The sequence below is a fragment of the Rhinolophus hipposideros genome (genome assembly GCF_964194185.1).
Source record: "Rhinolophus hipposideros genome assembly, chromosome: 10".
Classification (NCBI taxonomy): Eukaryota; Metazoa; Chordata; class Mammalia; order Chiroptera; family Rhinolophidae; genus Rhinolophus; species Rhinolophus hipposideros.
This window is the reverse complement of record NC_138056.1, coordinates 947,750-975,153: the sequence shown is the minus strand read 5'-3', so window position 1 is coordinate 975,153 and position 27,404 is coordinate 947,750. Positions and strand designations below refer to the sequence as shown.

The 27,404-nt window shown below is 59.9% G+C and overlaps 1 protein-coding gene across 2 annotated transcripts in view; it reads left to right on the top strand.

The window, feature by feature from the left end:
- The window catches only part of MOB2 (MOB kinase activator 2), a 55,617-nt gene extending 33,518 nt beyond the window's left edge, over positions 1-22,099 (top strand). Inside the window, exons 1-5 of one of the 2 annotated variants that reach the window (XM_081063007.1) lie at positions 5,885-6,696; positions 12,138-12,298; positions 12,935-13,028; positions 20,365-20,489; positions 21,069-22,099. In XM_081063007.1, the coding sequence (XP_080919133.1) occupies positions 6,518-6,696; positions 12,138-12,298; positions 12,935-13,028; positions 20,365-20,489; positions 21,069-21,370 (861 nt within the window). In that variant the 5' untranslated portion in view covers positions 5,885-6,517 and the 3' untranslated portion in view covers positions 21,371-22,099. Of the gene's footprint in view, positions 1-5,884; positions 6,697-12,137; positions 12,299-12,934; positions 13,029-20,364; positions 20,490-21,068 lie in introns of those variants that run through there. The other variant, XM_081063008.1, reaches the window with a different exon arrangement.
- Positions 22,100-27,404: the final 5,305 nt, after the last annotated feature.

Here is a 27,404-nt window from a genome sequence, read left to right as displayed (position 1 = left end):
TTCCTGAGTGTCTTTAGTTGGCTGTCGTGGCTGTCTCGATGTCCTGAATCGATTAAAAACATTTACCTTTTGACTTTGGGGAAGAGATAGGAGTCGCATGGTGCCAGACCAGTGACTAAGGTAGATGAGGACACACCATAATGTGTTTATTTGACAGAAATTGCTGTACCAGACGCGATGTGTGACACGGAGCCTTTCCATTGTGATCACAAAATACAGTGAATGCTGCTGCCGAGTGCCATCCAATGGAAAGGCACTGAAGTTCAATGTGGGCAGACACGTCAAACCTTAGTGACAATGGGTGACAAGTTTCAACTTGTTCAGTGCAGTCAGGTGTGAGCTACGGTTTTGAGAAGGTGTGTTTTTTTTTTTTTTAAGATTTTTTTTATTGGGGAAGGGGAACAGGACTTTATCGGGGAACAGTGTGTACTTCCAGGACTTTTTCCAAGTCAAGTTGTTGTCCTTTCAGTCTTAGTTGTGGAGGCGCAGCTCAGCTCCAGGTCCAGTTGTCATTGCTAGTTGCAGGGGGCACAGCCCACCATCTCTTGCGGGACTTGAGGAGTTGAACTGGCAACCTCGTGATGAGAGCCCACTGGCCCATGTGGGAATCGAACTGGCAGCCTTCGGAGTTAGGAGCACGGAGCTCCAACCACCTGAGCCACCGGGCCGGCCCGAGAGAAGGTGTGTTTTAAATCACCCTCCATCATGACAGCGCTCCATGTCACACGTCACTCTGGGCCGCTTGCTTTTTTACATACGAGACTGGGTTTTTGGTCCTGCTGTTACCGAGCAAAATTTCCAGTTTGACGCACGCCTCTTTCTGTGTGTTTGGGCTTGGCGCCCTGGGGCCTCGGGGCAGGGTGCCTGATTAGCCATCAGCACCCGAGTCTGTCCTGTACTGGAAGTGGCAGGTGTAAAGGAGGTGAAGCTAGGAGCACGAGGAGAGACGGGCTCTGACACCAGCCACGTCCCCGGGGTCCTGACCCTCAGTGGCCAGCGGTCTCACCGGGGTGGGTGCCTCTGGGCTCTGTGCACCTTCTGTGGAGCCCGGCACCCAGTGATGGGAACATTCCTAGCCGTCCACTGGACACCGTTCCAGCCAGGAGCCTGTGCTTGCCTCTCGTCTCTCCCAGACATCAGAACTCGGTGTTTGGAAACCTGATTTCCTCTTAGCCGGTGTGGCAGGTAGGCTTCACTGTAGGGAGAAGTTCGTGCAGTAGTGACAGGGCGTTGGTGGTGACTTGTCACCTCAGCCGAAGGTGGTCCCTGGCAGACAGTTGTGCCGAGAAAGAGCATGTCACCAAATGTGTCTGAAATATGTCTGAAAGTCGAGTTAGGAGATCCCAGGGAAGACAACAGTGTGACAGTAATTTATTGGAAAAGTCAGGAAGGACTCGGTCCCCACCCCATTCCCAGGACGGTTGTGGGTGCTGGGATGCAGCCGGCGACAAAGCGGGTGGGGCCCTGACGTGATGCCTGGTGGTGCTGATGGGAAGTCAAGTGTGTGGTAGCAGGACAAGCAGCACAGCAGTGGGTGTTGGCCGTGCTGGTGACGGGCTGACGTCAGAGCAGACCCCGGAGGACAGGGGCGTCTGCAGGAAGGGGGCAGGGCCTCGCCGGGCGGGGGTCTGTGGTGGGGGCCTCCACGGGCTGGGGCTGCCGGCAAGGGGCATAGGAAGAAAGGAGCACACCTGCCCGGCAGTTACACGCACCTCCATACACACACACACTCTCACTGCTGTGTGTGGCCATGGGAGTCCCCGTGGAGGCGGATGGAGGCGGATGGTCCCGACGCCCGTGTTGAGTGGAGACAAGGGGTAAATGAGGTGGGCCCCCCTGCTGGCGGCTTTGCTCGCTCAGGTGGACGCTCGTTTTTGTGTTTGCACGTGTGTGCATGGCAGCCGCTGTGTGGCTACCTGGGGTCGTGCTCTTTTCCTCCTCACTTGTCCTGGGCGTGAAGAGGTGCAGTTGTGTGCGCTGTTCCCGCACGCTCAGGGGGAGCCGCTGAGCTAGGACCGCAGGACACAGGGCCTTCCTCCGGGGCTGCCCTGGGCGCCAGCACGGACTGCACAGCCGTGTGCCTGCCCGACGCCAGGCCGCCACGGGTCTGCAGCTCTCCAGCTTCTCTTCAGGGTTAGAGCTTCCCTCCTAATGCGCGCCCACACACCGTGCCAGGGCCCGGACTGAACGGGCGCCCCGCCCCGCTGGGCCAGTACCGGGTCTGGGAGCCGAGAGGACGTCGTTGACAGGGCCAGGGGCTGCCTCCTTCAGGCCTGCTCAGCCTGCCCCCCGGGAGACGCGGGGAGACGCATCCCCGTTTTCCCTGCTCCTGGCACCTTCCTGGGCTGTGTGCCATGCCCAGCCTCTAGTCGTTGACGTCGGGATTGGCCTGCTTCTGGGGCTCCGAGATCCAAGGCAGTGTGTTTTTGGAAATGCCCACCCCTCTGCCTGGGACGCGCCCCGTTTCCTGCAGGCTCTGCTATCCCGGAAGGAGGGAGTTGCCTTTAGGAAGGGCCAGCCGGCAGGCACTTCCTTCTCAGTCAGGAGCCCAGGTCCTCAGCAGCTCCTTCTGGATTCTTCCCAGACCGCTCCCTCAGCACGCGGCTGGGAGTGGCTCCTGCAGCCTGCTGCCTCGGCTCCTTCCTGGCATGGCATGTGCTGCACAGGCTGGACTTCCGGGCCACTGTGTGTCTGTGACAACAGGGCGTCCGGACACAGCTTTATTGCGCTCTGTGCTCTCCAGCCCGGTGGCCCTGGGCCTAGAGCCTGGTCCAATTGTGCGAGCAAGTGTGTGAAGCGCTGGGCTGCCCGTGAAGACGCCTCCTCCCGCCATCAGAACTGTGCAGAGCGGGTGGTGTGTGTGTTCTGCCCTTGGGTCTGGGCACCGTTGGCCAAATGCACTGTCCCAGTGGGGCTGGACAGAGAGCATGACAAAGACCATCTCCTGCGTTCCCTTTCAGAAGTGGTGCCGATTTGCCGAGCTCTCTGATACCTCTTGAGTTTCCTCTTGTTTACAGTGGAAGGTAGGGGGTGAGTTGTTTTTCTCAGGGAAACCCCGTTCCCCAGCACTGTTTCTGAAGACTCCTTCCCCCACAGAACGGTGTTAGCGCCTTTCTTGAAGTCCAGTTACAGAGTCAGTGTGAATCTCCTCCTGAACTTTCTCTGCCATTTACATATCTGTGTCTATCTCCAGTAACAGTATCTGAATACTGTCCTTCCAAACTACGTCTTGAAATTGATGACTCCTCCAACTTGGCTTTTCTTTTTAAGAACGATTGAATTTTCCTGAGTCCTTTTGCATTTCCCTACACATGTGAGAACCATCCTGTCAATTTCTGCCAAAAATTCTGCTGGGATTTGGATAGGATTGTGTTAAATCTTTGTTGAACTGAGAAAGGAGACAATATTGAGTCTTCTAATCTATGACCGTGGTGAATTGCTTCATTCCGTTAGGTCTTTAATTTCTCTCAGCAATGCTTTGTACTTTTCAGTGAGAGGTTTTGGACATTTTTAGTTAAATTCATTCCTAAACTTGAAAAATCCTATTGTAAGCAACAGTTTCATAAATTGTGTTTTCTGTTTGTTGCTAGCATATAGGAATAAAATTAACTTTTGTATATTGACCTCGTATCCTCTGATGTTGCTAAGTTTAGTTTTTGTAGCTCTATAAAGTATTCTCTGTATATAAAACTATATTATTTCCCAAACAAGGTGACGTTTTCCTTTCCCACAGTTACGCCTTTTATTTGTGTAGATACTGGTTTCAAGTCTTTTCTTCTAACATAAGCATTTGTAGTTGTAAATTTCTCCCAGGCCCAGTGTTAGCTGCATTCTACAAATTTCATGTTATATTCCTATTATTACCTTTTCTTTGCATTGTTTAATTGGCTGATAAGTTTGTCCCATAGAAGTTCATCCCAGATATTGTAGTCTTCAGTTCGATAAATTTGTTTGTATCTTTTGGACTTCCCATATCTTTTTTGGGAGCCCTAATCTTTTCACTCATTATGGTCATCCTTTCCTCTAAATCCTTGAATCACTGAATGTATTGATTTGCTTTCTTTAAAGACTTCGCTACCTCCAGCATCTTTGTTGTGTCTGGGTCTGGGTCTGGGTCTAACCCCCTGATTGTGGGTTAGAGTTTTCTGTTTCTTCACATACCCGGTATTTTCCGATGTTGGGTATCGTGGAGGCAGAGCAGTTGAAGGTCCTGGGGTTTGTCCCCCCGAGTGTGGTGCAGAGGTTCCAGCAGGCAGATCGTTTGCTGTTGGTTCGGCAGAAGCCTGTGCGGCTTGGGGAAGCTCTCTTAGGGCCGGAGCAGAGAAACCCTTCCTGTGGGGCTGCGTCAGCCTTGCTGCTCAGCCTGCCTTCCGGAGAGGCCCTCGGTCTCTGCTTGGGCTGTGCGGACGCTGTTTCCTGCCCCTCCAGCCTCCGGACGCCCCTTGAGCTCACGGCTCCCTGCAGAAGGGCCATACACGCTCTCAGCCGAGTGGTTGGACAAAGGCTTAGGGGGCTCTGCCGGCTGCATTCCTAGAGCCCCCTCCCGGCAGCCCCACCCTGTCCGGTGCCCGCGAGCCCCAGCTGCGCCCCTTGTCCCCACGGCTGCCAAGACTGCGGCCTTGCCTTCCTGCCCCGGGTCTGCAGCAGGCAGGTGTGCTCAGCAGCTCTCCATGCCCTGCTCTCGGCCCAGCCTGCACGCCGGCCAGCGTGTGCTTGTTTGTGGTTGGTGGTGGGGGTCAAGTCCAGTATCCGCATCACAGCAGTCGTGGGAATGAAACTCCCTCCCTGTCCCCCGCGCTGGCTCTGTGTTTCTTCTACCGTGTTTCCCTGAAAATAAGACCTAACTGGAAAATAAGCCCTACCATGATTTTTTTCAGGATGACATCCCCTGAACATAAGCCCTAATACGTCTTTTGGAGCAAAAATTAATATGAGACCTGGTCTCATTTTGGGGGAAACACAGTAGCTCACCTTTCATTTTAGAAGCTCTCATTTCTGATTCTTAGTTTGCATTCCTTTGCCTCCCTTTTCATATCTTCCTCTGAGGTTTTCTCGTTTGCTGTGTTACAATTAATACCTGTTGTGTTTTCATTGTCAGTGGGGTGGTTCCTTCCTTCTTCTCTTCCATTTTCATTGGGTTCAACAAGAAGCTTTTTTCGCTGGCTTTGAAGTGGACTGAGTTTTCCTGCATTGTAACGAGTATGCAATCGCTTTCCTTCCTGAGCTCGCTCCTCTGGTTTCCACGAAGCGGTGAGAAGCTACCAGCTGTCTCGCTGTTGGAGGGCAGGACAGACAAACCGGGAGGAGACCGTAGTGACCCACGGGCGACGGGCTAGAGTGGGAGGCATCAGGCCGATCCAGACACAGACGCCCACCGGGTGGGGGCTTCACTGTGTCGGTCGTGCACAGCCATCTGCTGGCGCTGCGAGCTGACAGGGCCTGGACACCGCCAGCCCAGCCACGGCGTGTGCACCCAGCACCTGGTCTTGCTGTGTAATTTCCTCCGTGGAAGGAACCAGGGTTCCTCGCGAAGTGGCTGGTTCTAGGACCAGGGCACGGAGCAGAACAAGAGGGGCCGAGACGCCCTTGCAGGGCTCAGTTATTCCAGCCGCCTGGGGCTCTGTGGCCACCCATCCCGCTGGTGTCTGTGCCCCGGACAGGCAGTGGGGTTCATGCTGACGCCAGGGGATGGTGTCCTGCGAGAACAGAGGTCCTCATGGGCATCCAGAGCCTTGGTCGCGTCCCCAGGGCAGAGGCAGCCTTTCCTCGCTGCCTGCTGACTCGTCCTCTCAGTGGCTTTGGAGTTGCCACTGTGCAGTGTGTGAACCTGGACAGATGAGAAGGTCAGCAGGCCTTTTGTGGGGTGTGGCTGAGGCGGGGTGCGGGCATGGGCTTGGCAGACCCGTGGCCATGCCCTGAAAGTGGGCCCTCTCAGTGACCGTGAGCCGTCACTCACTGGTCAGATGTTTGAGGTTTCGGGACTTCCTGGTCTCCGGTTTGTAGGCCAGCTCCAAGGAAGGCCTTGGCCACACAGTTCTTGCACCTGCGTGGGAAGGTGCTGTGGACACGCCCATCGGGGTCCACTGCCCTTGGTGGCGACGGGGCCAGCCTCCTCCCAGCGCCCGCTCTGCGCCTGCTCTGGCGCCCTGTCTCCCCAAGACTGTCCGTGTGGAGGCGTACCTGTCCACACGGCAGGTGAAAGCACCCACACCCACTGCCCAGCAGGACGTAGCCTGCCGCTTTCTTGTCTCAGCCGGGCTGGGGTCAGGCAGGGGTGCCGTCGGCCCAGGAGCTCATGGGCAGAGCTGCTGGGCCCTCTCTCGGGCTGTGCCCTCCCCACAGCAGCGCCCGAGAGGCGCCAGTTTGAAAAGGCGACTGGGACACGCCCTCGTGTAACCAGACTTGGCTGGCCTTGGCCTGTAAAAGGAGCAGCTGTTTGTGTCTGCCGGGCCCGAGCCCTCCTTTCCCCTGCGTCCTCATTGGCTGGTGTCAGCTGGCTCAGTCCCGCGGCCCAGGCATGGGGGAGGAGGGAGCGGCGTCCCTGCTGGGCTCCCACTTTCCCTCTCCACCTCTGCGCTGCCCCAGGATGCTGGGAGACCACGCTGGCCTTTCCTCAGACCGGGCTCTGCTCAGCCAGGCCCCCAAAACTGGACTCAGCTGCAAAATGGTGCTTCAGGCCGTCGGCAAAGTGCTCAGGTGAACGAGGGGGCGGGGTTGGCGTCTGGCTGTCCCTAGCCCCTGCTCCTGGGGTCAGTCTGAGGAGGAGCTGCTGCGTCTGCCACCCTCCCAGGTAGAGCCCTGGCGTGCAGCCCCTCTGCCAGCTCAGGGTTTGGTCAGGGACGTGGTCTGCGTGACATGTCCCCTAAGTCTTGTGTGTCCTGCTGCTCTGGGCAGGAGTCCTCTCCCCGTAAGGGTGGCCGGCACCTTTGCACCTGGCAGGTGACCACAGCAGTCCTGCCCACTGGACAGGCCCTTCACCACTGACAGGGTGCCTGGCCTGCTGTCCCCAGGCGGGTTTACTGGAGCCTGTCCTTGCCCGGCCGTTGCCTGGGTGCTGCCAGAGAAGCCCGTTCTGACCGTGCCCACCTCTTGTTCTGACCTGCCGCCGGAGAGCCTCCAGTGTCCCCCACACAGGCTCAGGGCGAGCCAGTCCCGTGCCTGCTCGTCCCAGAGTGGACACAGCTGTGCCAGGCATTCAGGGCAGTGTGTGTGCGTGGGGGCTGGGCAGCACCCTCGCAGGTGGGCACTTCTGTGTTGTGGGGGCCGCCGGAGGGGGAAGGACCCTCACGGTCTCCGGAGCTCTGCCGGCATCTCTCAGTGTCACAGTGTACACTCAGCCAGGTCTCCTTCAGTGCCATAATCTTAGGTCTGCCTGTGGCTTCGGTGGGTCGTGATTTCCAAAAGAAATTATCTCTTGCTTTTCCGGTTCTGAGCAGCCCCTTGTGAGGGTCTGAGGTGAGGGCCAGTCCGGTCGGGCTGGTCCTTGGGGAGTGACCCCTGTGTGTGCGCCTCCGACTGTCTCCGGGCACCTCTGGGTTTTAGCTGTCCCTCCACAAGCTTCTTCCCCACAGCAGGTCACCTGCATGCCACGTACAGAGGGCTCACAATGACTTACGAGATGTGCCCACCGGCTCACGAAAGCTGTGCCTTCATTGTGTTACGTGTGACATTTGGAACCATGGGCAGGCAGGTGATACTGCTCCAGGGCATTGGTTCTGATGGGGAACAGTGACCGTCGTGGACAGTACAGGGGACCACGTGCGTGTGTGTTCCGGGTGTGTGTGCCCATGTGCGCGGTGGGGAGGGCAGGGGGCGCAAACGCTGACGCGGGACTGACCCTCTGAGCCGTGGTGTGTGGCTGCAGATGCCAGAGGCTCTGGGAGACGGGCCAAGGCCATTCCCGTGGGGATCTGCGAAGACTTCGTGGCGAAGGTGACCCCCCGGCCAGGTGTTAGACGCACAGTGGCCTGTTCACAGGTCGAGAAGTGAGAGTAGAGCATGGGGGCCGTGCAGTGGCCGCAGGTCAGGGTCCATAGCTCCTGACAGGCGCACACACGCACAGCGGGTCCGCCTGCCATCCTCCGCCACCCGGGAGCTGTGAAAACCCACTGTTTGGGGTGCTGACCGCCTGGCGGTGAGGCCAGGAGAAGCGACCTGGTGTCCCTCTCCGCAGCACCCAGCTGCAGCCCGTGGGGATTTTATGGGACTTGACAAGGGTCCCATGGGGTCTTCCCAGCCCTCAGTGCTCCCGAGGCTCTGTGACACGACAGGGTTGCGGTGGCTCCAGGACATTTGGGCCCAGGTGGGAGCTTCTTGAGCGTCACAAGGGCCATTTGCAGCCCCCACTGCAGGCCTCTGCATCAGAAGCTTGGGGGACAGGAGGTTCACGGCCGCTTGAGAGCCCCCTGTGCCAGCCGTGCCCTGGGTGTCTGTGCCCCGGCCATCGGTGACAGGGCTGGCCCCATAGCTTGGCCCTGTCAGCCTGACTCTGGGCGGTGCTGCCAGCCGGGAGCAGGTGCCCGCACGCCGCCCGCCCGTACAGCTCTTCTCGGGCCTTGAGCCCCACAGCCCCCCCTGAGGTAGCCGAGTGAGACGCGGCGTCCACCATCTTGTCAGCCGCGGGCGTCCTCGCCCTGGGCTCCCTTCTCAAACGCCAACAGCGCCCGATTCCGCAGAGTGGCTTCTGGGGGTCCACTGCTCACGGACCTCAGGTTCCTTGGCCCTGTGCCCACCCCAGACCCCCACCTCCTCGCCCCAAGCCTGTCCCCACGCGCAGCCACCACCCTGCCTGCTCCAGGCTCTCCATGCTTCCCTTCCTTCCCCAGGGCTCTCTCTCCCAACCTCCTGGCGATGGCCTGAGCTATCCCAGCATCCGGGGAGGGGTTGGGGGGGTCGCAGGCTGAGTGGGACCCTCGGCAGAGAGGTGCACCCTCCGCCCTGCCCGTTCCCTGGCCCAGTGCCACCTCACGGGGCACAGCCGGCCCTGCTCTGCCGGGAGACGACCCGCCCAGCCCTCACCCGTGTGACTGGGGCTTTGAGGCTTCATGCTGTTTCCGAAACCTGGAAGTTACTTGTTGCTCCTGGGAGAGGGACCATGCCAGTCAGGCCATCGGGCGGTGGCCCAAAGGGGCTCCGTGCCTGGGCACCGCCCACTACTGTGGGCTGAGCGGCCGGGTCGGCGACTGGTACTCAGGTGTCCCTCAGCTCCAGCCACCCCAGGCGCCCAGTGCGGGTAGGTGGGGGGTCCCCCACGGTGTGGCCGAGCTCCTAGGGCTGGACTCCGCCTGTAGCTGATGGAAAGCACAGCAGCCCCCACGACACCTCCAGGGAGTGTGTCCCCCAGGCGTCACACCTGCTGAAATCATCTCACTCGGCACGGATGGGTCACATCACATGTCTGTGCCTGGGTCACACTGGGCCACTGCTGGGGCCTTCCTGGGGGACTTGGTGGTGTGCCATTGGACAGGGTCTCATAGACGGAGTGTGTGATGCCCCACGACGGTGGCAGTTCCTGCCTGTCTGCCCACGGCCGCTCATGTGGCCGCTGCTCCAGGCTACAGGAGCATGGCTGTGCATGGCGGCTCGTGGGACTGTCGCCGTAGGCTGATGTTCATGCATGTTCCCTGAGTCCCCAGCTGTCACGGCTTCTAAACGGCAAAGCAGGGAGACGGGTCGGGCAGCCGGCTTCGCAGCCCGGGCCCCCACCTCACCCCGTCCCACCCATGTGACATGGGACCTGCAGCCCCGGAGGCCGAGGCTGTGTGGCTGGCCTGGGAGTGGCCGTGGGCCTGTGCGTACTCGCCTCTGGGAGGGAGAGTCAGCCTGGCCCCGTCACGCTGAGAATCTGCCCCGCGGATGACACTCGGTGCGTGGTCAGAACAGAAGCTGGCATGGGGTTCAGGGAGCCTCCTGCCTGGGGCCAAGGGCACAGGGACCGTCCAGGCCAGTTGTGGCTTTCTGACAGGGTGGCATCTCTTTCAGCAGCAGAGAGCCAGGGTCAGGAGAAGGGCTGCGGGCAGGGAGGGGCATGGCCTGCCCCCAGGGGCGTCAGCAGAGCCCCTCCTGCGGCTTCTCCCTCTGTGTGGCCCAACCTGGGGAAAGCCGGGAGCCTGTCTCGGGCCGAGGGGCGGCAGGGTCCTGAGAAACTCCTGTCCACACTTGCTCCCAGTGAGCAGCCCCGCCACTCCAATGGGGATCTTTGGAAGTGCCCCTCTGCGTGGCATCCACGCCTGTGCTCCCCCGCCGCCCACACACCCACGGACAGCTCACAGATGGGGTCGGGAGCCTGGGGGCAGGGTCTGTCCTGCCCGTCCCCAGGACACTGCCCGAGACACTGCGGGCCTGCCTGGTACTGGCCCCTCCCAGCGCTGCAGCCCGGCACACCTCGCCTTTTAAGGGAAAGAGCTGCGTGAGAAGCTCAGGCATTCAGGGAGCATTTCCCTTCCTGTTTCTCTTAAATAAACCACCAGGAACTTTTCAAAACAGAACAAAAAAAGGACAAGGTCAGGGAGCTGCAGGGACCTTTCACCCCTTTTCCCCCATGTGTGCCTCATCAGGGCTGGGGGGAAGGGCCACAGAGAGCCCTTAGGATGGCCCTGTCCCGTCCCCTGTCCCACGGGTGAGCAGGTTTGCGCCTCCTCCTGTGGTCTGAGGACCTCGGAGTGTGAGCCCCTAGGCCCGGCCCTTGGCACGCTGGACCCAGGGCCACGGGGGGCGGGGGGTGGGTGCCACTGCTGTGCTCCGGGGACACATACAGCAGCGCTTTGTGGGCACGTCTGACGCTCCCCTGAGGCAGGCGGGCAGCACGACACCTTCCTGCAAGGCTGCTACTCTGCTGGGGGTCCCTCTGGGGCACTGCCCCCTTGGTCACCCTCCATCCAGGGTAAGGGGCCCCTCCTGGACGATCCCTCCCTGAGAGTGTCACCCAGGCAGCCTTTCCTGGAAGGTGTAAGACGTTGTGGCAGAGCTGGCCTGCGGTCTGTTTTCAGCCCTCACTCTTGAACGGGAGCGTCCAGATAAGAGCCAAGACAGCAGTCTGCACTGCGACGAGTTTTCCCTCCGCTTCTCCGCTGTCTCCCAGAAGCCAAGTTCAAACCTGAAAGGACTGGACTGTCCCCAGGTGTGGGAGGCTGGCGGCCTTGCCCCCTGCTGGCGCCAAGAGCGACAGGCAGGCCTGTGCCTGGGCAGGGGGTGGCCACCTCTGGGACGGCGGTGTGTGGGCCTGCACGGGGGCCTCTGCCAGGTGGGCTCCAGTGTGTGACAGACACATGGACCTGTGTCACACCCAGCCTGGGCCCGCATTCCCAGCCCTGGCTCTGGGCCACTGTGGGCAGTTTCCTTCTTGGGGGACATGCCATCTTGTTGGCCTGTCTTGGCCACAAACACCCTGGCCCCAGTTCTGTCCTGGGGTCGCCGGTGGGAGGCTGGTTCTGGCGTCATGCACCCCACCCCCAGGGGATGAGGCCCCCTCAGCACCAAAGAGCTTTGGCTCCCGGGGTTTAGCTCCTCATGTTCGCCGTGTTCAAATGGGAACAAAGACATTTCAAAACCGTTGAACAGCTGTTTTCCTAAACAAGACAAACTTGTAGTGAGAGGTGGCGGTTTCTGCAAGTCTCTGGCCCGTCTGGCTCACACCTGCCTGTCCCGGGACACCTGCACCGTGTGCTTGGGAGGGAGCGCGGGCATGCAGGACGGGTGAGCCTGGAGGCCGGCGTGCTGCGTTTCAGGGGTGGCCAGTAGGGGGCCGTTGGATCCCGTGCACAGGACACATGCCCACCTGCCCGCCCTGTGGGACCCCGCTCAGAGGTCAGGAGCAGTGATGCCCGGCCCCGTGTCCTGCTTGGTTGTCCTGCCTTGGAAGCCCAGACCAACGGCCGAGTTGTCACACGTTGTGAGGAGATAACTAGTGGGACCACCTCCCCAGCCCTCGTGGGCCGAGTTCCAGGTGTGGCTCCGTGACGGGCCCCTGGCTGGTGTCTCTGCACCCCAGTCTCCCCCTCGCAGTGGCAGGGCAGCTCTGCGCTTCAGGCCACAGGCCCCTGCTGGTGGCAGGGCCAGCCCCGCTTGTCTCCGGGTCCCGGCCATGGCCTGCACGCCTGCGCTTGCTGTGCGATGACCCATGCTCCCTGTCTCGGCAGGAAGTCCAAAGCGAAGCCCAACGGGAAGAAGCCAGCAGCGGAGGAGAAGAAGGTGTACCTGGAGCCGGAGTACGCCAAGTCCAGGATCACCGACTGCGAGTTCAAGGAGCTGGTGGTGCTGCCTCGCGAGATCGACCTGAACGAGTGGCTGGCCAGCAACAGTGCGTGGGCGGGGGCGGGGCGTGGGGGTGGGGCGGGGCCCCAGGTCCTCGGGGAGCCCCAGAGCACCGCCATCAGCTGGAAGCTGCAGCAGGGGTGGCCGGCCCTGCAGTGGACTCAGGACTAGGTGTGGGTCCTGACTGCACCAGAGGCTGGGACGCCAGTGCCAGGGAGGGACAGGGATGGGAACGTGGCTGCGAGGCCATGGCCCGTGGCAGGGGTAGGCCTGGGGCTCAGGGCTCACAGAATGCCTGCACAAATGGCGGCTTCCACGGGGAGCTGGTTCTTCTTTGAAGGGCGATGGGCTGCAGCTGCTTCTGCTTTAATCAGTGGCCAGGTGGCATTTCTGATCCAGCCGGTGTTTGTGAGAGCAGGAGTATGAGTTCAAGGGCAGGTGGGATGTTTGCCTCACCACATGGGAGACGGTGCCGGCCCTCTGCCCAGCTCCGCGCTGTCCGGGTGTGTGCCCACCTCTATGGTGGGAGCCGGTGGCCAGCTCCCAGGGCCCAAGCTCCGTGCCAGGACCTTTGTCCTCAGTCTGTGGTGTGTGCCAGCTGCTCCAGGCTCTAAAGACAGCACTGTCCCTGCGCAGTGGAGTCGTCCAGGCTTGTGGTGTTCACGCTTCTCTCCTCTTGCAGCCACGACATTTTTCCACCATGTCAACCTGCAGTACAGCACCATCTCAGAGTTCTGCACGGGAGACGCCTGCCAGACCATGGCCGTGTGCAACACGTGAGTTGTGGCTGGCTGTGGCCGGCCCTGGGGACTCGGGTGGGCTGTGGGGCCATGGCCCTGCTGCTGGGCTCCGCACTCATGGTGTCATACCCACTCATAGTGTCCAACGGCATGGGGCTCTCCTCAGCAGTGTCCCCAGTCCCCATGGGGGCCAGGGCCTGGCAGAGGAACAGAACGGAGCTCAGCGAGGGAAGGGGCACTGGCCGTGTTGCTCCCGCAGGGCACAGGGCACTAGGAACTGGCCAGAGGCTAACAGGCCATGTTCTAGAGACAGGGACGTTTCCACAGGACTCACCAGTCAGTTTCCTATCCCAGCAAACCCTGGGAAGCTGCAGGAGCCTCCCTGCCTTAGCTGTTGTCCACCGAGTAAAGTCTCGTCCTCAGAGCTCCTGCTGTAGCGGTGGAGAGGTAGGGTGGCGAGGGATGGCAGGTGGAGGCACCTTCTCATTGGCAGGGTGTGTGGGTCTGGGGTCTCAACAGGCCTGCTGCTGGTCACCCGTGTCTGGAAGCTGGTGTGCATGCACGTCCGTCCTCAGTGATCAGCTGTCCCTGAGGGGCCTGGGTTTTTGCCACCGTGGCAGCTGCTCCTGAGTGCATTGTGGGTAGGAGAGCCCCCATGTGGCACGGGCTTGCCGCCAGCCTAAGTAGCAGAAGTGAGGGCCAATGGACACATGCAGGCAGGAGGCCGGATGGCTGAGGGGCAACACGGGAGTTCCTTTCTGATGGTTCCTGTTCGTGGTCAGAGGACTGACACAAGCGTGTGACCCGCTAGCCCCTGCTAGCCTGTCCTGAGTGTCTTCTGCCTGCAGACTGCTGGCTAGGCTTCCTGGCACAGACCCAGCTCAGGCCAGAGAAGCTGAGCTCTGGTCTCGCTGGAGCCCACCCAAAGCCTCAGCACAGGCAGATGGCAGAGGTGCCCCCTTCAGCCCTCAGCCCTCTGGACCCTGCTCTCATGTCCCCAGTGGGTCACAGCTCAGGGCTGCGTCACACAGGAGCAAGTGCAGATGACAGCAGCTCTCTATTGCTTATTCGTTCGTCATGTATGTCTCCAGCTAGCCACAGAGGAACACAGCCAAGGGGAGGATGGGACAATGCAGGGCGCAAGCGCGAGGTGAGCTTGGGCAGGAGGACGTCGACGTGGGATGTAACTGGCCTCTGCAGAGTGGACACAGTGGCAGTGATGGCCCATGGCAGGCGGTGGGGAGCCAGGCTTCACCTGCTGCTGCGTTCACAGGTGCCCTTCAGCATCAGTGTGTTTGAGCAGAGGCTCCTCCAAAGGGCGCCGGGTCTGCTTTGGGCAGCCCTGCACGTAGGCTGACGTGCCCTGTATAACTGGGGGATCTGGGCCACGGGAAGCCTCTGCTCCTTCTTGTCGCCTGAGCCCGCCTCCTGCTCGTGCATTCAGCTGAATGGATGTACGAGTAGTGCCTCCCTGGGAGTCGCGTGCGAGCAACGGCTGGCGACTCACACAGGTTAAGAGGAAAAGCGGGCTTGTCCGAGGTCCACAGAGCCACTCGCTGTCCCAGGACCAGCACGTCCACCTGGGGCCTGAAGTAGGGCCCAGGCCCAGGCCCATGCCCCCCGCCAATGTCTGTAGGACAGAAGCCAAGGCTAATGTTGGAGTCCCAAAGGAGAGGAGAAAGGACCGTGTTGAAAACATACTTGAAGGAATAATGGCTACAAACTTCCCAAGTTCGGCAAAGACAAACTTACAGATTCAAGAAGCCGAAAGAACTCCAAAGAGGAAAAATCCAAAGAATCCCTGCACAGACAAGTCACAACCAAACTGCTGAAAACAAGAAACCTTACCAGTGGCAGGGCCCACACAGCACCTGTGGGGACGCTCCCATTAGAAACGTCAGGGCTGGGAAGGGGCTCTACAGCATCTCTCCAGTGCCAGAAGGTGACAGCGGTCACCGAGAGCCCCACATCCAGGGAGCTGCTCACTGGACAGAGAACCATGAGAGTGCCAGCCAGCAGACCTCTCCAGGGAGCCTTCCAGACAGAGGGACATGACACCAGAGGAGATGTGGGCCATCAGCACGGAGGGAGAGCAACAGAGACGGGAACTACAGAAGCCATTCCTGTGCTCTTAAGTCCTTTAAAGCATGTTTGGTGGACGAGCAAAGATGGTTTCAGTACGTGCAGGTGGAAGACACACGGTGCTAGCACGGGGACACAGGGACATGTGGGGTGGCCTGCTTTGTGGTGGGCGTGGCAGTGCTGGTCCCAGCAGCCTCTGAAAACACTATGCAAATGACACCGTCTAAATCAGGATACGTGAAAAGGAGGTTTATTTTCTTGTAAGAAGGCAGGAAAGAAGAAATAAGGATGAAAAACAAAGGAAACAAATAGTAAACAGGTCATGGTGAACTTAAAACAGTGACAGTCAATGTCAGTGGTGGAAGCATGCCGATGACAAAACAGGTGATAAGAATGGGTTTTTAAATTGTTAACTGAGCCAACTATACAACGTCGACAAGAAACTGACTTTCAATGCAGTGACATCAGTAGCTTAAAAGTAAAGGGGTGGAAGAAGGTATGCCAACGAAACACTAAGCAGGACAGAACTGCAGTGGCTGTCAGTAAGCCCGGACAGCGGGCTGCAGAGCAAAGCCAGTACTGAGGGCTGAAGAAGATGACTGCATGTTTACAAAGGGGTCACTGCACTAAGGGGTGTGTGCAGCAAGCAGCAGCTTTTACACAAAGCGAATGGACAGAACCAAACCACAGGAGAAACAGAACTCACGTTATAGCCGAAGGTTTCAGCAGTCTTCCGTTGGAAGCAGTCGGAACTAGTAGAGAGAAAGCCAGCAAGGCAGAGACCAGACAACACCACTACCAGTTCGACTGGAACTGAGCCTTGCAGTCGATTATGCCCCACCCTCAGCAGCAACATGCCCATTCTTTCAGGCCACCCAGTGCGTCCTGTCCTGGTTCATAAACCAGCCCTGAACAAATGGAAGATCACAGTCCTATGAAGTAAGTTATCTGACTATAACGAAATTAACCCAGAACTCCATAACAGAAGGATAATAGGAAACTCCAAACATTCGGAAATGAACACACTTCTGGGTCATCCATGGGTCAGAGAGGAATTCTCAAGGGAAATCAGAAAATGTGTTCAGCTGAACACAAATGAAAGCGTAGCGTATTTGAATTTGTGGGATGCAGCTAAAGCAGTGCGTACGGGGAAGTTTATGGCATTAAATGCTTGTTTTAGAAGAAGAAAGATCTCACATCAATGATCTCAGCTCCCATGTTAAGCAACGAGAAAAAAGTCACATAAACCCACAATGAGCAGAAGAAAAGGCCCGATAAGAGCGCAAGTCACTGAGAGTGGTTTCTGAAAACAGGGAAAATCGATGAAAGCAAATAGAGTCCTGAAAATGTCAATGAAATTGATAGACCATTAGCACGACTGACAAAGATAAAAAGAGAAGAGGAACAGATTATGAATATAAAGAATGAAGCAGGGGGTTGGGGGGCCGTCCACTATAAACCCAGCAGATACTAAGAGGATAATAAGGAAATGTTACAAAAAATGTTGCGTACTTAAATTCGACAGCTTAGAATAAAGGGACCAATTCCTTGGTTAAGTACAAAACGCCAAAATGCTATTAATAAGGCAAAAGAAAGGACGAAAAGGCATCTAAATTGGACAAGAAGAAATAACTGTCTCCATTCACGTATAACAGGGTGGTCTATGTAGAGAACTCAGTTGATTCTAGCAAAAAATTGAATAAATGAATGAATTTAGTGAGCTCCCCCAGCCCACACAGAACCTGTGGTTCTGTATCCTAGCGTATATACGAACGGAACCCCAAATAATTAACACGTGCCAGTTCCAGCAGCCCTGAAAACCGTGAGATACTTGGGTGCATACCTGTGGAGGCACCATGGGCTGTGCCCGCCCGAGCTCGGGGCACACCGCACGTGGGTCAGGAGCACATCCCCCATCAGACGCACTGCTTCTAACACTTACGTGGAAGGGCAAGGTCACAGAAGGGCTGCAACTCTGGGGAAAGCCCAGCTGGAAGACACCAAGTGCCCAGTTTTCAGACTAAGACTTCTTGTGAAGGAGCCGTAACAAGACGGTGTGATGTTGGTGGAGGGAGACACACCAGTCAGTGGGACAGGGCAGAGTCCAGGAACAGCCCTTGTTGTTTTTGACAGACGCAAAAAAACTCAGTGGAGAAAGGGTAGTCTTCTCAACTAGTCGAAAGGGAAAACGGGCCATCTGCGTGCCAAAAGCAGCAGACCTTGACCCAAAGCTGACACCTTTGCCAGCGTGAGCTCCAGACGGGTCCTGTATGGAAATGTGAAACTCAGACATGTGGAAGAAAACGTGGGAGGAGGGACTCGTCAGGACAGCACAAGGTGGGGAGTGAGTTCTGGGTCGTGACACAAGGCCCAGTCCGTTGACACAGTCAGTACATGTGACTTCATGGACATGTAGCACTTGGCCCTGACAGATAGGGAGAGGAGGGAAACCCAGCCGAATGACACGGCCAAGAAGGGAGTGGCACCTGGAGTGACAAAGATCTCTCACAGCTCGTCAGCAGGATCTCAGCCCATGATGGGCAGGGCAGAGGACTTGGACAGACAGGTCCCCCAAGGACCGGAGGAGGGCAGGCGGCTGAGAGGGTTCACACCATGGCGGGGGCGGGGAAACAGAGACCCTGCTGTGGGCGCGCCTGTTGGCGGCTGAGTGCTGGCCGGACGTGCAGGGCTGAGGTGCCGACAGACAGCCCCTCAGAGAACCGTGTGGCTGCCCCTTGGGTGAGGCAGTCACCCTATAGAACGAGGGTCTGTGTGCACAGAAGCCCGTCCATGAGAGAGGACGACAGCCTGAGCACAGTTGTCCCAGACTGGGAACAGCCAGGTGTCCCTCAGCAGGTGCCCACCTGACAAAGGGGAGCTTCCAGGCAGGAGCTTGGCCAGTAAGGAGGAGGAACCACACTGCCACCAGCCAGAGGGCGGAGCCCGGCCCGGGGCAGGGCAGCCGAGCTGTGCCTGGGGGAGGTGGTGCTGGTGGTGGATGTGAGTGGGCTGGAGCGCCTGGGACGTTCGCCAGACAGCTCAGCTTTACGGGGTGAGCTAAGAGTGACCTAAAAACCAAGAGGACGTTGACAGCATTTCTGGTCTTTCCAGCAGTGGGGTGACCAGTGTCCCTTAGGAGCTGTCCTCAGGCCTCATGTCGCCGAGACGTGTGTCCCAGTTTGTGAGCGCACGTGTTTTTCTGAGACTCTGGCACCTGTGGCTGGTGTACCCCACAATGAGCACGTGGGAAGCGGTGGCTCAGGTGTCTGACCCTCCCGGGTGGGGTGCTGGGCCTGTTCTGCTGGCGCCCCTATGGACAGGGGTCTCAGCCTCGCCCCCGGAGGCCGGGGCTCCACATTGGGCCGTCCTGGAGGGTGGCACATTTATCTTCTCTCAGAGCCGCACTGAAAGGCGCTCTGTCTCCACTTCCCCACATGGTCTGATATGCCCGTGCCGATACCCACTGCCCAGTGCCCGGGTGGGGGAAGGACGGTCAGGCAGGGCTGCCCGGTGTGTGGGGGTCTAGTTGGACTCGTACTTCCTGGGCAAGCAGGGAGTTTTGACAGCTGCCAAAGACTTTGTCCTGACCAGACCCTTTGCCTGCTCACATACCCGGGCCTTGCGGGGTACAGGTGCTGGGCCCCCTGTGGGTGCCAGGAGGTGCCTGGCAGCCCCCTGCAGGGTGGGCCATGCTGAGGTGGCACACAGGTGCAGTTGTCTTCCATTGTGCCCCAAACCTTCCACCTCAGGTGGACAGGGCCTGGTGCCCGAGTGGCAGTTAGGGCTGTGCCCCCGTCCTAACCAGAGGTCAGCCCATTAGTGTAGGGTTCTGCTTTCCCAGCCTCACGCCCCCCTCAGCTCCGCCCGTGGCCAAGGTGAGCTAATCGATCCTGGAGCACAGAAGAGCGCCTGGCTCCTGTTGGGTGGTGGGCTTTGGGGCATTGGAGGCACAGACACAGTTGTCCCCAGGTCACTTGGCCAGGGTCAGGCGGGCCGTCAGAAATGGGGACCCCTGCTGTCCTGACGCCAGGCCTGACAGGATGGCGGGAGTGGGTGAGTCCTCCTGACTGTCCCCCAGGGCTGCTTGGTAAGCTCAGGAAATCAGCCTGGAGTCCCAGCCTGGGGCAGGGGGTGGGGCTTCCTAGTGTCAGCCGGTGCTCAGACCAGGTTCTCAGCGAATGGATGAGGAGGGTGGGGAACCCTGAGCAGAGGGAGGAGTCGGTGTGAAGCCGCTAGCATCTGGCTGGGTCAGGAGGCAATGGGTTGGGGTCTGGGCTGCAGAGGGGGTGCTCCCTCATTCACACATGCAGTCCCACCCTGTGACGGTCACTTTGCTGAGCAGGCAGGTGCCTGCCCTCCCCCCTCTTCTCTCCACCCCCCTGCGCTCACCCCTCCACCCTTCACCCTCCTCCCTCGATCCTCCACCCCCTCTCCCCCACCTCCCTCCTGTGGCTCTGGGTCTGGGCCTCTGGTGAGCTGCCGCAGGCGCAGGGCCACCTGCTGAGGAGCCTGGAGAACAGGGTGGGGAGGCGAGCCCAGGGAGAGTGGCAGCTGCTGGGGGCGCCCACACGTATTTGTGTTTGTTCTCCTGGGGGCGGAGGGCTGTTTTGCTGGAGGATAGCTCATGTCCACGTGAACAAGGAACAAGGAGCCTTGCTTGGTTTCCCGGCTGGTCTTACCAGCGAGAAGGCCACCCAGGGTGTCCATGTCCCCAAATCCTCTGGCCCACTCTCACCTGAGGACTGGCTAGCCTGTGCCCGAGGGCAGGTTGGCGGGCTGGGGTTGGGGGCCCAGGGGCCAGGTTCCTGTCGGCAGAAGCCACACACCCCGCTGGGCTCCCAGAGGGGATCTGGCTTCTAGTTCTGGATGGAGGCAGGGGTGCTACTGAGGGTGGAGGCCTGGCCGGCAGGTCCAGCAGTGCCTCTCGCAAGAGATGGGAAAAGAACCGGCGTTGCAGCCGGTAAGAACGTACCGTTGACGCCTTTTAAGTTAGCGTAGAACACGTGTTTCTTTAAAAGAAGAAACCTTGAAGAACATGAGGGAACTCGCCGACTGTCCTTCACGCTGGTCGGAATTGGTACAAGCAGAGCGCTCATCACATGCAGCCGTGGGTCCCACAGTCTTTTCCCTGGGGGCTCTGGGAGCAGAAGCCTGGGCACCTGCCACACCTCCACCACTGGTGGCTGCCCACCTGGTGCCACCTCCTGACTGCTGCAGGCCCCAGACTCGCCGAGCCAGGGAGGCTGTGTACGTGGGGGTGACATGGTGACCAGCTTCTCTGTCCCCACAGACAGTACTACTGGTATGACGAGCGGGGGAAGAAGGTCAAGTGCACTGCCCCCCAGTATGTCGACTTCGTCATGAGCTCCGTACAGAAGCTAGTGACTGACGAGGACGTGTTCCCCACTAAATATGGTACGTCTCTCCCAGTGAGGCCTCCTCCCAGCAAGGAGGGGTGGGCAACCCCGGGACTGGGCTGCAGAGCAAGGCAGATGCCGTCTGGCAGGGGTCAGCCCAGCCTGGGTCAAGCCCCCCATACCCCCCGGCTCTGGGACCTGTGGGCCGGGCAGCACCTGCTGTGTCCAGCAGGCTGGACAGGGCCTGGCGGGGGCTCCGGGCAGCTGACGAGGGTGGAGCCTGGCCGGCAGGAGGTACCCGTGCGCCTGCTGTGGCCCAGGACACAGAGCCCTGGAGCAGCTGGCAGAGCAGCACACGCCGTGCCGCGGCCTACTCCAGGTTTGGCAGCGTGTGGCGGGGTCTCAGGCCCCTGGATAGAAGTGGCCAGTACTGCTCGGCCAGCAGCCACCCTCCGGGCAGCCTGGGAGGACCAGCTCTTGGGGCTGGACCACGGGGACACGCCAGTCGCGTGTGTGCCAGTGGGCTGCTCAGGGAGGGCTGCAGGCTGGGGAGGGCTGGGCAGGAGGCCCTGCAGAAGGTGCCGGCTCCTGGGCCTGGTGCCCAGGACAGCAAGGCGACGCCGGCTCGTGTCCGCAGGCCGAGAATTCCCCAGCTCCTTCGAGGCGCTGGTGAAGAAGGTCTGCAGGTACCTGTTCCACGTGCTGGCGCACATCTACTCGTCCCACTTCAGAGAGACCCTGGCCCTCGGGCTGCACGGGCACTTGAACACGCTCTACGTCCACTTCATCCTGTTCGCCAGGGAGTTCAACCTGCTGGACCCCAAAGAGACCGCCGTCATGGATGACCTCACGGAGGTGCTGTGCAGTGGCGGGGGCCCCGGCGGGGGCGGGGCCAGCGGGGGGGGCACGGGGGCACAGAACCACGTGAAGGAGAGGTGAGCCACGCCGCCGGACAGGCGTGCACGTGTGCGGAGACGGTGGCGCGTGTGCCTGCGTGTGCCTGCCTGTGTGCGCACACGTGCCGGCACGCTCGCGCGGGAGGTCTTGAGGCGACGCTGCCCCAGGCCGGGCTGGGCCGGCCGCGCCGAGTGTGGGCCCTGACGCGGCGGCCTGCGGCGCTCTGCCTGGCTCCCGCCGTTTTCCTGTTGGATGGACGAGTGCGCGTGTCAAGAAGCACCTTGGACTCCTTCGTTCGCTCAGCAAACATTTACGGGACCGCTGTTCTGTTTCCTTCTGTGGGGTTTTCCTTTCTTTGGCCTTCCGCCGGCCTCCGCCCCTGCCTGCTCTGGGGTCTCTGCCGTTTGGAGAGAAGTCACGTATGAGAGACGGGCACCTTCCTGGGAGGACCTGGGTTGCAGACCTCCCTTTCCACTGTGTTTGCTTGTGTTTCAGGGGTGGGTTATCTTAGATTCCTCCTGTCTCCTCTTCTTTTCCCGGCCTTGCCGGGATCTTGGCTGTTGGCGGCTGGGCATGGAGGGCGGTGGTGCCCTGTAGGGCCGCTGAGCCTGTGGCCCCTGCTCCCTGCCCGGGGAGAGCCCTGGCCTAGCAGGGCTCAGCTGAGCTTCCCGGGGCTGGCAGCCTGTGCACAGGTGTAGCTGTCAGCAGAAGGCAGAGCAGCTCCCGCCCTGCTCCCCTGTCCGGTCGTAATAAAGAGCGTTCTCTCAGGTCACGCCTGTGTGTGTCCTCAGCGTCTTGGTGACCCATGCTGAGGGTGCCAGGGCCACACACCACAGCCTGTGCCCTCCTTCGCCTCACACTGGTGGTCTTTGCATGCTCCCTGTGGCCTGGAGGGTGTGGGCTTCTCACTGCCATCCCGGACCTGTGCTGGCCGCTGACCAGTGACTGCCTGCCCCGCTGACCGGGGTCCACAGCAGGGCCGCACACTGGAAGCTGAGGGTGGGAGGACACACCTTGTGTCACGAGTCCCCAGGGGCCTGGCCCACTCTCCCTACGCTGTGTGCTCCTCATGCAGGTGGCAGGGACCCTAGAGTGTGGGCAGGAGTTGGCTGGGGGTCTTCCCAGCTGGCCTAACATGGGGTTTGTACTGCAGGGGCCACCCTTGGCTGGGGAGAGCTCCGGAGGGGGGTGAGTGCATATAGCGGGGACAGGGCAGGGCTTGGGGAACAAATGGGTGGCGTAAACTATACCCTAGAGCTTGGGCAGGCCCCGCCTGGGCAGAGACGATGGGCACTGGCAGGTCCCCCACCCTGTCTGACATCGCCCTTGGTGACGTGGGGACAGCCTTCTTTGGTTGTTCTTTTCTGTCATGCTCACCCCCTGCACCCCTAAAGTGGTGGGGGCTCTGGGCCTTGGTTTCTTTCCCCGGTCCCTGGCCATCACCCCCTGGGGTCCTGCATTTCCTGCCCTGCTGACGTCCACCTGGCCCTAGAGCTCAGTTGCTTCAGAAAAGCCCTGTGGCCAGTGGAGTCTTGTTGTGTTTACCTGGCTGGAGACCAGAGCCCACCCCCCACCCACCTTCACTCCTGACCTTTTCAGCAGCCTCCTCGCTGCTCCTGGCGATGGTGGCCTCTTCTCCTGCCCAAGACCTGCCCCCCCACACAGCCCTGGGGCTCCCCAGAAAGCCCAAGTGAACCCTGGGTACCTCATCTTCACAGCCTGGCTCCTGCCTCCCCACAGGGCCCCACCCCACCCCTGACCCTCGCCGGCTACATGGTGCCAACTGGGGCGGCTTTAAAACTCCAGGTGCTTGAATAGCCCCAACCCCATGGACTCAGTGTGAAGGTGGACGTCAGGATTGTTTTAACGTGACTTCGACGTGCACTTCGACGTGTTCCAGAAAGTTCCGTCATGTTGCCTGCTGAATGTACTCATGCTCTGAGCCCCTGGACAAAGGCCCATCCTGCGTGAAGGTTCCTGGGAGCCCACTGCCACCTCCCTGGCCCTTGTGCCTCTGTCCCCACTGGGTCAGGAACTCAGGGGCAGCCAAGCCCCTTTCTGTCCCCCAGGTCACTGGACACACTGCGCCGGTCACATGAGCCCTGCCCCTCACAGTGAGACCGGGAGACGTTGACTCAGCTTCCACCACCCCATTCCCTGCAGGTGCGCTCCTGGCTACTGGTACGTAGCCCACTGCTCCCCAAACCCTGCGGCCAAGAGCTTTACGGCCAGCAGAGGCGGGGGAGGGCACTGCCAGGCCTGGGAGCCACCGTCCGGTCACCCCGTCCCCGTCTGTCCCTCCCTCCTCCCATCTGCTCCCTGGGCCTCACTGTGGACCCTTGGGCCACCAGGCTGCATGAGCCCCCCTTCCCCCTGGAGTGCCCCTCCCATGTGTCTCCCCACCTCTTGGCATCGCCCCCAGTGAGAGGTCTCAGGACTCGACCACGGGGCTGGGTGTGGAGCCAGCAGGACCTCCTGGGGCCCACAAGGAGCTGGGCCTGGCTGGGCAAAGTCCCAGGAGGCGGTGCAGGGAGCGGGCCTGGCCGCCGGCTGGAGGGGCCAGCAGGACACGGATTTCCAGTTCACGCTGCTGGGTGCAACCTGAGATAGTGTGTGTGTTGGGGGGGAGGACATCTCCACGAGGGGCCACAGGAAATCGGCAGGGAGGTTTCTAGGACACACGTGGTCATTTTGTCCTGACTAAGGAAAGGGCTGTGTAACCCCCGGGCACGTAGGGCTCATGGGCACAGCACCAGCCATCAGGCCGTGCACCCAGGACGGGACAGGCGACCAGGATGAGGACCAGTGCTGGTCGTGTGGGGGTGCCGCCCACTAGGCCAGCCTGCACACCTCCCAAGGGCGGGGGCAGTGCCCTGTGCTCTTCACCTGCTCCTTGCTGCGAGACCCAGAGCCCTGGCCCCCTGTGGCTTTGGGAAGCCATGTCTCTGCGTCCCTCCAGGCCTGCACAGCAACAGCGTGGGCTCAGGGCAGAGGGCTGGGCGTGCGACCTGCAGACTCAAGGTGGAGTCCCGCTGTGCCCACACCTCCGCCCACTTCCCCCACCCCTCTCCCCTCCCCCATCTCTCCTCCCCCATCTCTCCTCCCCCAGCCCCGTCTGGAGGCAGACCATTGGCCTCCCCAAAGGTGTCCCTGTCCTAAATGGAGCTAAAGCTGCAGGAGGAATTAAGGTTGTAATCAGCTGGACTGGCACAGGGGACCTCAGGTCATCACGAGGGTCCTTGTACGAGGGACAGGGGGGCGGCAGACGGTGTCCCAGCAGAGGGAGCTACGAGGACTTGGCCCAGGGTAGATAGAAGGAGGGGCCATGAGTCGAGGACTGTGGGCGCCCCTGGAAGCTGGCAAAGGGAGGACACTTTTTCTCCCCAGAGTCCCAAAAGGCACCGGCCCTGCTGACTTGGCTTTAGTCCCATGAGACCACAGTGAGATGACACCTGTGTTTTGCCGTTTTGTCGTAAGTCACCACATTTGTGGTCACTTGTTACAGGAGATGAATGCACTTTGGCTCCAGGAGTGGGTGCTGCTGTAACACCTGTAAATGCAGATGTGGCTTTGGGATTAGCAGTGGCAGAGGCTGGGGGAGTGTCGAAGAAGGATGGGAGAGGAAAAGCGTGATTTCCTTAGACGGATGCCGCAGGCTCAGCCGTAAACGGCACAGCCGGGAAACCGGCTCGTCTCCAGAATGCCAGTCATCACCAAGTCTGCAGCACCAGTGTGGCCGGTGCAGGGACTGTTGGGAAGGAAGACCTGTCACCAGACCCCGGAGGACGAGACCCTTGAAGCTGGCGGAGTTGTGTCCTGCAGTCGTGGAAAGCAGCGGCCTGGGTGTCTGGCCGAGGAGATTTGCAAGGAAGGGTTGAAGGCGCAGCCTATGTTCTTCCCGCTGCTTACAGTGGACTCGAGGTGAAAGGCACCTGGAGGGAAGAATGGCTAAAGAAGGGAACTGACAGTTATGTGGGAAAGTCTCGACCATGCGCAGTGCAGGACACTGGAATTAGGAGGCGCGCCCTAGAAAAGTCGGGGTGTCCGCACAGCCTGGCTAATGCCTCAGGAGATGAGCAAGCTCAGGGTTCGTCACACAGAGGCTCTTTGCATGGGACTGACAGACACCTTGGTCGTCTCCACCACCCGCTTGTTGTGGCAGGATCCTTAGGGAGTGAGTCCCCACGCCACCCACAGGGCACCCACACGGTCCTGGAGAGTCAGACCCTCAGCAACCCTCCAGCCTGGCGTGGAGGGCACAGGGTGGGTGAACTGAAAGGCTTGGACACCCCCCCCCAAAGTTCTGTGGGCGGCAAGCAGACTGGTGAAAGCTCAGCCGCAGACACCTGCTACCTTGTCTCTAAAAAGCAGGGAGAACCCGGGGCAGGGCCTGAGCCACGGGATCCGGCCCAGGCCTTGGGCACCTGTGGAGTTTGCCCGGCTGGATTAGCAAGTAGGCAGTGCCCCCCCATCCATTCTCTCCCTGTTTGTCCCGTGCCTCTTCTGCCATTGTATTTGGAAGCAGGTGGCGTTTGTGCCTTCCGAGGTCCACGTGTGCAGAGGGGTTATGTGCTGGGATGGCTCGTGCTGAAAGCCTTGTCCCCACCTGACTCACGCTCAGAAGCGATCTGGGAGGTGTGTTTCGTTGTGAGATGGAGTGGCACTTGCTCGAGGGCAGCCTGTGATAGCAGAAGGGTGCCCTGCCGCCAGTGTCCACATCCTCATCCCGGGACCTGTGACTGTCACCTAGCAAAGGGGGCTGCAGTTGCAGATGGAATCACCATCGCCAGGCAGCTCAGCTCGACATGGGCAGGTGATCTGGATTCCTTCAAACTGGAAGAGGGAAGCCGAAGAGGGGACCAGAGAGGTGGCAGCGTGACCAGGACGTCCTTGGCTTTGAAGGCGGAGGAGGGGCCAGACACCAAGTCCTGCAGGCGCCCCTGGAAGCTGGTTAAGCCAGGAAGTGGATTCTCCCCAGAGGGACGCAGCCCCGTCACTGAGACCCAGTGTTTGCCCTTCAGGACAGAAGATAAATTTGTGTTGTTTGAAGCCTCTAGGTTTATGGAGACTTGTTAGAGCAGCAACAGGACATGAATCTGTAAGATGGGCCGTGGTCTCGCGGAGCCGTGTGAGGACATGAGCAGGGTCTCCGTGGTGACTTCCACTCCTAGCACTGCTGGCCTGGCCTCACGCCCAACCTCGGGGACCCTGCGTCCTGCCTGAGCCCCACCCAGCAGCCCCAGCTGCCTTGCCCTGCAGCAGACATCTCTGCCCTGCAGTCCACCACTGGGTCTCTGCCCTGTCGCTGGCCACCCTCTCTGTTCCCTGCGAACCTGCATCCCTGGCTGACCCACACTGAGAGAGGGGTTGGTGGTAGGGAGTGGGGTGGTCCAGGAGATGGCAAGTGTGAGGGGGAAGGAGTCCGGGAAGGAGGGGTCCTGGTGGCCTGGGCTGATGGGAGCTGTGGAGCGTGGCTGCTGGGGTGCCCCACCCTGAAGCTGGCCTGTAAGAGGGCCCCCCCTCCACGTCCGGAGGCCTCCCCATACCAGGAACCGCTCCACCTCCCTGCTCAGGAGCCTGCGAGGCCCTCTGCCTCCACTGTCCATTGAGGACGTGGGCAAAATCCAGGGGCGGCCCTTGGCAGAGCAGAGCCTGGGCTGGGCAGCCATTCACACACCTCCCTGTGTGCTGCCTCCTGCCGGTGCCACCTGCCGGCACTCAGCCCCCCAGCGGGGTGTGTGTCAGGTTGTCTCTTCCACCACCTCCCCTGAGTCCTTTGTGGGCATACTGCGTGCGGTCCATCTTCACAGGTCCAGGTGATGGTAGGCACTGAGATCGGAACTCGGCCTGAGAGCTCATCCTCACACCGTATGCTTTTGTTTTGTCACGTACCCGTTTTAATTTCTGCGTCATAGAAAGCATGTGAGGACCATTCGTCTTAAAGCTCAGCATCAAGGGCTCAGTAGGCTCTGGCACATAGTAAGTCCTCACACATTGGTTTTTACATGTTATTTTATACTAGTAAATATCAGTACTAACAGCTTGGGGCTTAGCTTGCCTTGGTTTCTGTCACTTG